At 50.2% G+C, this 10,919-nt stretch overlaps 1 protein-coding gene across 7 annotated transcripts in view; it reads left to right on the top strand.

Moving 5' to 3' along the window:
- Positions 1–10,919, top strand: part of ANKAR (ankyrin and armadillo repeat containing) — a 356,791-nt gene that overhangs the window by 24,423 nt on the left and 321,449 nt on the right. For 6 of the 7 annotated variants that reach the window (XR_010181859.1, XR_010181860.1, XM_063932915.1 and 3 more), the window contains exon 3: positions 1,591–2,028. The exons of the other annotated variant lie outside the window; for it this stretch is intronic. Coding sequence is in view for 4 of the 6 variants with exons in the window: in XM_063932915.1 (XP_063788985.1) it covers positions 1,591–2,028 (438 nt within the window). In the remaining 2 variants the exon portion in view is untranslated. The remainder of the gene's footprint in view (positions 1–1,590; positions 2,029–10,919) is intronic. 7 annotated transcript variants of the gene reach the window in all.

Below are 10,919 nucleotides of genomic sequence, written 5' to 3'. Positions count from 1 at the left end.
AGATACATGGACACAGTGTGGGAAGAAGTGGAGGGGGAGGCTGGACAGTCCAAGTTGCAGTAGGGTGGGTTGCAATTAGTCATGCAACACAGAGCGCTTGGAACAAGGTGGTAGGGCATCAGACCAAGGTAGGACAAAGCCTCACTTTCAGTTTTGAGCAGACCACCATGCTTCAGATGACACGTAGGTAGGAGCCTGGTGGTGGAATAGGGAAAGGTTAGAGAACAGTGCCTAAAAACTCTGTGGGTTCCACAGACTGGATCAAGTCCAGTTCACACTCCAGTTGCAACTCTTCATGCTTTAAGTGGCCTGTTTATGATGCTGGAAGAAGTAGGCCAAAGCCTGTATACAGCAGATGCTGGTGGTTAGTGCACACAGCAGACCCCAATCCTGATGGCTAGTGTGCACAGCAGACTTCCATCCTGGTGGCTAGTGTGCACAGTGGACTCCAATCATGGTGGTTAGTGTGCACAGCAGAGTCCAATCCTGGTGACTAGTGTGCACAGCATACTCCAATCCTGGTGACTAGTGTGCACAGCAGACTCCAATCCTGGTGGCTATTGTGTACAGTGGACTCCAATCAAAGTGGTTAGTGTGCACAGCAGACTCCAATCGTGGTGGCTAGTGTGCACAGCAGACTCCAGTCCTGGTGGCTAGTGTGTACAATGGACTCCAATCATAGTGGTTAGTGTGCACAGCAGACTCCAATCCTGGTGGCTAGTGTGCACACAGTGGACTCCAATCATAGTGGTTAGTGTGCACAGCAGACTCCAATCCTGGTGGCTAGTGTGTACAGTGGACTCCAATCCTGGTGGCTGGTGTGCACAGTAGACTCCAATCGTGGTGGCTAGTGTGCACAGCAGACTCCAATCCTGGTGGCTAGTGTGCACAGTAGACTCCAATCGTGGTGGCTAGTGTGCACAGCAGACTTCGATCCTGGTGGCTAGTGTGCACAGTGGACTCCAATCATGGTGGTTAGTGTGCACAGCAGAATCCAATCCTGGTGGCTAGTGTGCACAGTGGACTCCAATCATGGTGGTTAGTGTGCACAGCAGAATCCAATCCTGGTGGCTAGTGTGTACAGTGGACTCCAATCCTGGTGGCTAGTGTGTACAGTGGACTCCAATCCTGGTGGCTACTGTATGCAACTGTCCCAAGACCGGAACTGTGCCATATAATTGTTGACATCAGCTGACCCCATGTGTGTACATTTTAGCTAGTTGGATGCATATTATTGGATGCATTTGTATTTTGTATCTTGCAGTCCTGTAAGCTGTGAGGTACAGATACTTAGACAGTGACATGCAGGCAGGGTACGTGCAGGAAGGATATAGTTATCATTTACTGAGCCACTGTGATGAGTACGAGCACCACCCATGCTCTGTAACCAGCCAGAGACAGGCCGCGTGAAAGTGCTACCGGTGTACCGATGGAAAGTACCAGTAGACGGAGCAGCTTATCATTAGGAGATCTCACGGAGCTCAGCTGTCACTACACATAAATAAAAAAATACAAAAGAATATAACTCAAAACGACTTCAAAAACGTCTGTTTTACAGGTCACTTTACTCATTCCCTTATTTATTGATAGGTCTAGTTGATATTTCAAGTGAACCAGAGTTTGATGGCATATACTCCCAGACGTTTGATTTGGACCCGACGTACGACCCAAATAAGCCAGAAGAAAAAACCCTGTTCATGAGCCACGCAGATCACATGAGCATAAAGATGACGCACGTAACTCTGCAGGTGCAGCAGCATGAGAACCTGTTTGTGTATGACGCCACGTACTTCCTGTCCAGTGTGATGAAGCTGACGGAGGAGGATCTGGACCCTGTAACGTACCAACGCCTTCAGCAGAGGTTAGCTCTTCACACGAGGCTTGTGAAAGAGAACATAGAGAAAAAGCCAGACATCCGCAAAAACATCGCTTATCTTACACTCATCAGCTTCCTCGTGCCGCTGCTGCTGGGGGTGAAGAAGAAGCTGAAAGTGCCGGATTTCAGTCGTCTCCTGCAGCCGTTTTCTGGTAAGTCACCGTCCAGGAATGGGCAGTACATTTTCAGTACACTTCTGCATGTGCGCGTCTAAAATCGCTGCCGCTACTCTGTACAAACACAGAGGGTGATTCAGACCTGATCGCTGCTGTGCGTTTTCAGCAATAAATTGCGCATGTGTATGCACCACAATTTGCATGCGCATCGGCAAACAACAGGCATCGTCAGACAGCGACATGCTGGTGTGAAAATTTTGATCGCTCGGGCGCTCACAAGGTTATTTACAGGAAGAGGCCGTTTGTGGGTGGTAACTGACTGTTTACTGGGAGTGTCCGGGAAAACGAAGGCGTTCCCAAGCGTTTTCAGGGAGCATGTGTGGCGTCGGCTCTGGACTGGAGGAGAAAGTCGTGGGCTGCACATAGACTGCATACTTTGGAAAAATCATTCAATGGTGAGTGAGGTGCGAACGGATTTGCAGCTGTCCGCTGACTGAGTGTTTTTTTTGCAGCTCGACGTACACATGCGATCGCACACTTGCACCGCGAATGTACACTCCCCTTGGTCGGCGACTATTTGATCACAGGACAATTTCTCTAACGTCCTAGTGGATGCTGGGACTCCGTCAGGACCATGGGGGATATAGCGGGCTCCGCAGGAGACAGGGCACATCTAAATAAAGCTTTTAGGATCACATGGTGCGTACTGGCTCCTCCCCCTATGACCCTCCTCCAAGCCTTAGTTAGGTTTTTGTGCCCGTCCGAGAAGGGTGCAATCTAGGTGGCTCTCCTAAAGAGCTGCTTAGAAAAAGTTTTTTTAGGTTTAAATCTCAGTGAATCCTGCTGGCAACAGGATCACTGCATCGAGGGACTTAGGGGAGAGATTTCCAACTCACCTGCGTGCAGGATGGATTGGAGTCTTAGGCTACTGGACACTTAGCTCCAGAGGGAGTCGGAACACAGGTCCTCCTGGGGTTCGTCCCGGAGCCGCGCCGCCGATCCCCCTTACAGACGCTGAAGACGGAGGTCCGGAAAGCAGGCGGCAGAAGACTCCTCAGTCTTCATGAAGGTAGCGCACAGCACTGCAGCTGTGCGCCATTGTTGCTACACGTCTCACTGATTCAGTCACGGAGGGTGCAGGGCGCTGCTGGGGGCGCCCTGGGCAGCAATATTAAGTACCTTTAGTGGCAAAATAAATACATCACATATAGCCATTAAGGCTATATGTATGTATTTAACCCAGGCCAGTTTTCTTAAAACCCGGGAGAAAAGCCCGCCGAAAAAGGGGCGGAGCTTATTCTCCTCAGCACTCAGCGCCATTTTCCTGCTCAGCTCCGCTGGTGAGGAAGGCTCCCAGGACTCTCCCCTGCACTGCACTACAGAAACAGGGTAACAAAGAGAAGGGGGGCATAATTTAGCGATATTGATATATTAAAAGCGCTTATATCAAAAACAACACCTTCTAGGGTTGTTTATATACATTTATAGCGTTTTTGGTGTGTGCTGGCAAACTCTCCCTCTGTCTCCCCAAAGGGCTAAGAGGGTCCTGTCTTCGATTAGAGCATCCCCTGTGTGGCTGCTGTGTGTCGGTACGTGTGTGTCGACATGTATGAGGACGATGTTGGTGTGGAGGCAGAGCAATTGCCGGTAATGGTGATGTCACCCCCTAGGGAGTCGACACCGGAATGGATGGCTTTAGTTATGGAATTACGTGATAATGTTAGCACATTACAAAAGTCAGTTGACGAAATGAGACGGCCGGAAAACCAGTTAGTACCGGCTCAGGCGCCTCAGACACCGTCAGGGGCTGTAAAACGTCCCTTACCTCAGTCAGTCGACACGGGTACCGACACAGATGAATCTAGTGTCGACGGTGAAGAAACAAACGTATTTTCCAATAGGGCCACACGTTATATGATCACGGCAATGAAGGAGGCTTTGCAGATCTCTGATACTGCTGGTACCTCAAAAAGGGGTATTATGTGGGGGGTGAAAAAACTACCTGTAGCTTTTCCAGAATCAGAGGAATTGAATGACGTGTGTGACGAAGCGTGGGTTAACCCAGATAGAAAACTGCTAATTTCCAAGAAGTTATTGGCATTATACCCTTTCCCACCAGAGGTTAGGGCGCGCTGGGAAACACCCCCTAGGGTGGATAAGGCGCTCACACGTTTATCAAAGCAAGTGGCGTTGCTGTCTCCTGATACGGCCGCCCTCAAGGATCCAGCAGATAGGAGGCTGGAAACTACACTGAAGAGTATATACACACATACTGGTGTTATACTGCGACCGGCAATAGCCTCAGCCTGGATGTGCAGTGCTGGGGTAGTGTGGTTGGATTCTCTGACTGAAAATATTGATACCCTGGATAGGGACAGTATTTTATTGACTCTAGAGCAATTAAAGGATGCTTTTCTTTATATGCGAGATGCTCAGAGGGATATTTGTACTCTAGCATCAAGAGTAAGCGCGATGTCCATATCTGCCAGAAGAAGTTTATGGACGCGACAGTGGTCAGGTGATGCGGATTCCAAAAGGCATATGGAAGTATTGCCATATAAAGGAGAGGAATTATTTGGGGTCGGTCTTTCGGACCTGGTGGCCACGGCAACTGCCGGCAAATCCACTTTTTTACCTCAGACCCCCTCCCAACAGAAAAAGACACCGTCTTTTCAGCCGCAGTCCTTTCGCTCCTATAAAAACAAGCGACCAAAAGGACAGTCTTATCTGCCGCGAGGCAGAGGAAAGGGTAAGAGAGGGCAGCAAGCAGCCCCTGCCCAGGACCAGAAGCCCGCCCCGGGTTCTACAAAGCCATCAGCATGACGCTGGGGCTTTACAAGCGGACTCAGGAGCGGTGGGGGGTCGACTCAAGATTTTCAGCAATCAGTGGGCTCGCTCACAAGTGGACCCGTGGATCCTGCAGATAATATCTCAGGGTTACATGTTGGAGTTCGAAAGGTCTCCCCCTCGCCGGTTCCTAAAGTCTGCTTTACCAACGTCTCCCTCAGAAAGGACGTCGGTTTTGGAAGCCATTCACAAGCTGTATTCTCAGCAGGTGATAGTCAAGGTACCCCTCCTACAACAGGGAAAGGGGTATTATTCCACACTATTTGTGGTACCGAAGCCGGACGGTTCGGTAAGACCTATTCTAAACCTGAAATCCTTGAACCTGTACATACAGAAATTCAAGTTCAAGATGGAGTCACTCAGAGCAGTGATAGCGAATCTGGAAGAAGGGGACTTCATGGTGTCCCTGGACATAAAAGATGCTTATCTGCATGTCCCAATTTACCCCTCACACCAAGGGTATCTCAGGTTCGTGATACAAGACTGTCATTATCAGTTTCAAACGCTGCCGTTTGGTTTGTCCACGGCCCCTCGGGTCTTTACCAAGGTAATGACCGAAATGATGGTTCTTCTACGAAGAAAAGGCGTATTAATTATCCCTTACTTGGACGATCTCCTGATAAGGGCAAAGTCCAGAGAACAGCTGGAAGTCGGTGTAGCACTAACCCAGGTAGTGCTTCAGCAACACGGGTGGATTCTGAATCTTCCAAAATCTCAATTGACCCCGACAACTCGTCTGCTGTTCCTAGGAATGATTCTGGACACGGTTCAGAAAAAGGTGTTTCTCCCGGAGGAGAAAGCAAGGGAGTTATCCGAACTTGTCAGGAACCTCCTAAAACCAGGAACTGTGTCAGTACATCAATGCACAAGAGTCCTGGGAAAGATGGTGGCTTCTTACGAAGCGATTCCATTCGGCAGATTCCATGCACGGACATTTCAGTGGAATCTGCTGGACAAATGGTCCGGATCGCATCTGCACATGCATCAGCGGATAACACTGTCACCAAGAACAAGGTTGTCTCTCCTGTGGTGGTTGCAGAGTGCCCATCTGTTAGAGGGCCGCAGATTCGGCATACAGGACTGGGTCCTGGTGACTACGGATGCCAGCCTACGAGGCTGGGGAGCAGTCACACAGGGAAGAAACTTCCAGGGCGTGTGGTCAAACCTGGAGACGTCCCTTCACATAAATATACTGGAGCTAAGAGCGATCTACAATGCTCTAAGCCTGGCAAAATCGCTGCTTCAGGGTCAGCCGGTGTTGATCCAGTCGGACAACATCACGGCAGTCGCCCACGTAAACCGACAAGGCGGCACGAGAAGCAGAAGAGCAATGACAGAAGCTGCAAGGATTCTGCGCTGGGCGGAGAATCATGTCATAGCACTGTCAGCAGTGTTCTTCCCGGGAGTGGACAACTGGGAAGCAGACTTCCTCAGCAGACACGACCTTCACCCGGGAGAGTGGGGACTTCATCCAGAAGTCTTCCACATGATTGTGAACCGTTGGGAAAAACCAAAGGTGGACATGATGGCGTCTCGCCTCAACAAAAAATTGGACAGATATTGCGCCAGGTCAAGAGACCCTCAGGCAATAGCTGTGGACGCTCTGGTAACACCGTGGGTGTACCAGTCAGTGTATGTGTTCCCTCCTCTGCCTCTCATACCAAAGGTACTGAGAATTATACGGAAAAGAGGAGTAAGAACAATACTGGTGGCTCCGGACTGGCCAAGAAGAACTTGGTATCCGGAACTTCAAGAGATGCTCACGGAGGATCCGTGGCCTCTACCTCTAAGAAGGGATCTGCTTCAGCAGGGACCTTGTATGTTCCAAGACTTACCGCGTCTGCGTTTGACGGCATGGCGGTTGAACGCCGGATTCTAAAAGAAAAGGGCATTCCAGAGGAAGTTATTCCTACCTTGATTAAGGCTAGAAAGGAAGTGACTGTACAACATTATCACCGCATTTGGCGGAAATATGTTGCGTGGTGTGAGGCCAGAAAGGCTCCAACGGAAGAATTTCAATTGGGTCGATTCTTACATTTCCTGCAAGCAGGATTGTCTATGGGCCTAAAATTGGGGTCCATTAAAGTTCAAATTTCGGCCTTATCAATCTTCTTCCAGAAGGAATTGGCATCAGTGCCTGAAGTACAAACTTTTGTCAAAGGTGTACTACATATACAACCCCCAATAGTGCCTCCAGTGGCACCGTGGGATTTGAATGTAGTTTTGAATTTTCTCAAATCTCATTGGTTTGAGCCTCTAAAATCGGTAGATTTAAAATACCTTACATGGAAGGTAACCATGCTATTGGCCCTGGCTTCAGCCAGGAGAGTTTCAGAGTTGGCGGCTTTATCATACAAAAGCCCATATCTGATTTTCCATTCGGACAGGGCAGAACTGCGGACACGTCCTCATTTTCTCCCTAAGGTGGTTTCGGCTTTTCACTTGAACCAGCCTATTGTGGTGCCTGCGGCTACTAGCGACTTGGAGGACTCCAAGTTACTGGACGTTGTCAGAGCATTAAAAATATATATTTCAAGGACAGCTGGAGTCAGAAAATCTGACTCGTTGTTTATATTGTATGCACCCAACAAGATGGGTGCTCCTGCGTCTAAACAGACGATTGCACGTTGGATCTGTAGCACAATCCAACTTGCACATTCTGTGGCAGGCCTGCCACAGCCTAAATCTGTAAAGGCCCACTCCACAAGGAAAGTGGGCTCATCTTGGGCGGCTGCCCGAGGGGTCTCGGCATTACAACTTTGCCGAGCAGCTACGTGGTCAGGGGAGAACACGTTTGTAAAATTTTACAAATTTGATACTCTGGCTAAGGAGGACCTGGAGTTCTCTCATTCGGTGCTGCAGAGTCATCCGCACTCTCCCGCCCGTTTGGGAGCTTTGGTATAATCCCCATGGTCCTGACGGAGTCCCAGCATCCACTAGGACGTTAGAGAAAATAAGAATTTACTTACCGATAATTCTATTTCTCATAGTCCGTAGTGGATGCTGGGCGCCCATCCCAAGTGCGGATTGTCTGCAATACTTGTACATAGTTATTGTTACAAAGATCGGGTTATTACTATTGTTGTGAGCCATCTTTTCAGAGGCTACTTCGTTTTTTGTTATCATACTGTTAACTGGGTTCAGATCACAAGTTGTACAGTGTGATTGGTGTGGCTGGTATGAGTCTTACCCGGGATTCAAGATCCTTCCTTATTGTGTACGCTCGTCCGGGCACAGTACCTGACTGAGGCTTGGAGGAGGGTCATAGGGGGAGGAGCCAGTACGCACCATGTGATCCTAAAAGCTTTATTTAGATGTGCCCTGTCTCCTGCGGAGCCCGCTATATCCCCCATGGTCCTGACGGAGTCCCAGCATCCACTACGGACTATGAGAAATAGAATTATCGGTAAGTAAATTCTTATTTTTAGCAGCCCAGCAATCAGGTCTGAATCACCCCCACAGTCAAGGCGCAGGCAGGATAGCCAAGGGCAACTTTTAGCTTGTGGGGGGCCAGCGGAAGCAAGTGGCCCCCGGCTTTCCTGCCAGTGCTCAGCAGCAGTAAAATGGACGTGGCAAAAAACCCGCATATGTGGTTTATCTAAAGGAGATGCAGTTTATATGTCTCAGGAAATATATGAAAAGATATTCCACCTAAGATCTATAATCACAATCTGTTCCTAATGACTGACATATAGCACCCGGAGCATTCTAGCAACCGAGATACAATGTGCAGTCTGCAGGCACACGGGGGCTAATTCAGGCCTGATCGGTGCTGTGCGTTTTCGCAGGCGTGCCTGGACCATGCGGAGAGGCGGGCCGCGGCGGCTGCGTGACATCACACGCGGCCGCTGCGACTCGGAGAGCAACGAGTAGCTCCCTGCCAGCGTGTACTCTTCAGGTACATAAGCATCACCGCCATGCGATGCTTTTGTGCCTGTGCGGGGGGGGGGGGGGGGGGGGGGGGTTCAGAGCCAGACATGTGGGGTGGACTAGCCCTGTGCTGGGCGTCCCCTCGCATGTCTGTGGAAGTGATCGTAGATGTACCAAGGGGGGGAATTTTTACATTTCCCTTACATCCTAGAGGATGCTGGGGACTCCGTAAGGACCATGGGGATAGACGGGCTCCGCAGGAGACATGGGCACTAAAAAGAACTTTAGGTATGGGTGTGCACTGGCTCCTCCCTCTATGCCCCTCCTCCAGACCTCAGTTTGATACTGTGCCCAGAGGAGACTGGGTGCACTACAGGGAGCTCTCCTGAGTTTCCTGGAGAAAAGTATTTTTTTAGGTTTTTTATTTTCAGGGAGACCTGCTGGCAACAGACTCCCTGCATCGTGGGACTGAGGAGAGAGAAGCAGAGCTACTTAAATGCTAGGCTCTGCTTCTTAGGCTACTGGACACCATTAGCTCCAGAGGGAGTCAGAACGCAGGTCTCCCCTTGCGGTTCGTCCCAGAGCCGCGCCGCCGTCCTCCTCCCAGAGCCGGAAGATAGAAGCCGGGTGAGTATAGGAAGGCAGAAGACTTCAGAGGCGGCAGAAGACTTCAGAGCTTCACCGAGGTAACGCGCAGCGGTAACGCTGCACGCCATTGCTCCCACACAACACACACAGCGCACACTGTTGGGTGCAGGGCGCAGGGGGGGCGCCCTGGGCAGCAATGTTATACCTCTAGGACTGGCTATATGATATATACACTTTTCTCTATCGTCCTAGTGGATGCTGGGGTTCCTGAAAGGACCATGGGGAATAGCGGCTCCGCAGGAGACAGGGCACAAAAAGTAAAGCTTTAGGATCAGGTGGTGTGCACTGGCTCCTCCCCCTATGACCCTCCTCCAAGCCTCAGTTAGATTTTTGTGCCCGGCCGAGAAGGGTGCAATCTAGGTGGCTCTCCTAAAGAGCTGCTTAGAAAAGTTTAGCTTAGGTTTTTTATTTTACAGTGAGTCCTGCTGGCAACAGGATCACTGCAACGAGGGACTTAGGGGAGAAGAAGTGAACTCACCTGCGTGCAGGATGGATTGGCTTCTTTGGCTACTGGACATTAGCTCCAGAGGGACGATCACAGGTACAGCCTGGATGGTCACCGGAGCCTCGCCGCCGGCCCCCTTGCAGATGCTGAAACGAGAAGAAGGTCCAGAATCGGCGGCAGAAGACTCCTCAGTCTTCTTAAGGTAGCGCACAGCACTGCAGCTGTGCGCCATTTCCTCTCAGCACACTTCACACGGCAGTCACTGAGGGTGCAGGGCGCTGGAAGGGGGGCGCCCTGGGAGGCAAATGTAAACCTATTTTTGGCAAAAAATACCTCACATATAGCCTCCGGGGGCTATATGGAGATATTTAACCCCTGCCAGAATCCGTTAAAGAGCGGGAGACGAGGCCGCCGAAAAAGGGGCGGGGCCTATCTCCTCAGCACACAGCGCCATTTTCCCTCACAGAAAGGCTGGAGGGAAGGCTCCCAGGCTCTCCCCTGCACTGCACTACAGAAACAGGGTTAAAACAGAGAGGGGGGGCACTAATTTGGCGTTAGAAATATATAAAAAAGATGCTATAAGGGAAAACACTTATATAAGGTTGTCCCTATATAATTATAGCGTTTTTGGTGTGTGCTGGCAAACTCTCCCTCTGTCTCTCCAAAGGGCTAGTGGGTCCTGTCCTCTATCAGAGCATTCCCTGTGTGTGTGCTGTGTGTCGGTACGTGTGTGTCGACATGTATGAGGACGATGTTGGTGAGGAGGCGGAGCAATTGCCTGTAATGGTGATGTCACTCTCTAGGGAGTCGACACCGGAATGGATGGCTTATTTAGGGAATTATGTGATAATGTCAACACGCTGCAAGGTCGGTTGACGACATGAGACGGCCGACAAACAATTAGTACCGGTCCAGACGTCTCAAAAACACCGTCAGGGGTTTTAAAACGCCCGTTTACTTTAGTCGGTCGACACAGACACAGACACGGACACTGAATCCAGTGTCGACGGTGAATAAACAAACGTATTCCTTATTAGGGCCACACGTTAAGGGCAATGAAGGAGGTGTTACATATTTCTGATACTACAAGTACCACAAAGGAGGGTATTATGTGGGA

Source organism: Pseudophryne corroboree, chromosome 7 (genome assembly GCF_028390025.1).
Source record: "Pseudophryne corroboree isolate aPseCor3 chromosome 7, aPseCor3.hap2, whole genome shotgun sequence".
Lineage (NCBI taxonomy): Eukaryota > Metazoa > Chordata > Amphibia > Anura > Myobatrachidae > Pseudophryne > Pseudophryne corroboree.
The sequence above is the reverse complement of the archived record's forward strand: the minus strand, read 5'-3'. Positions and strand labels throughout refer to the sequence as shown.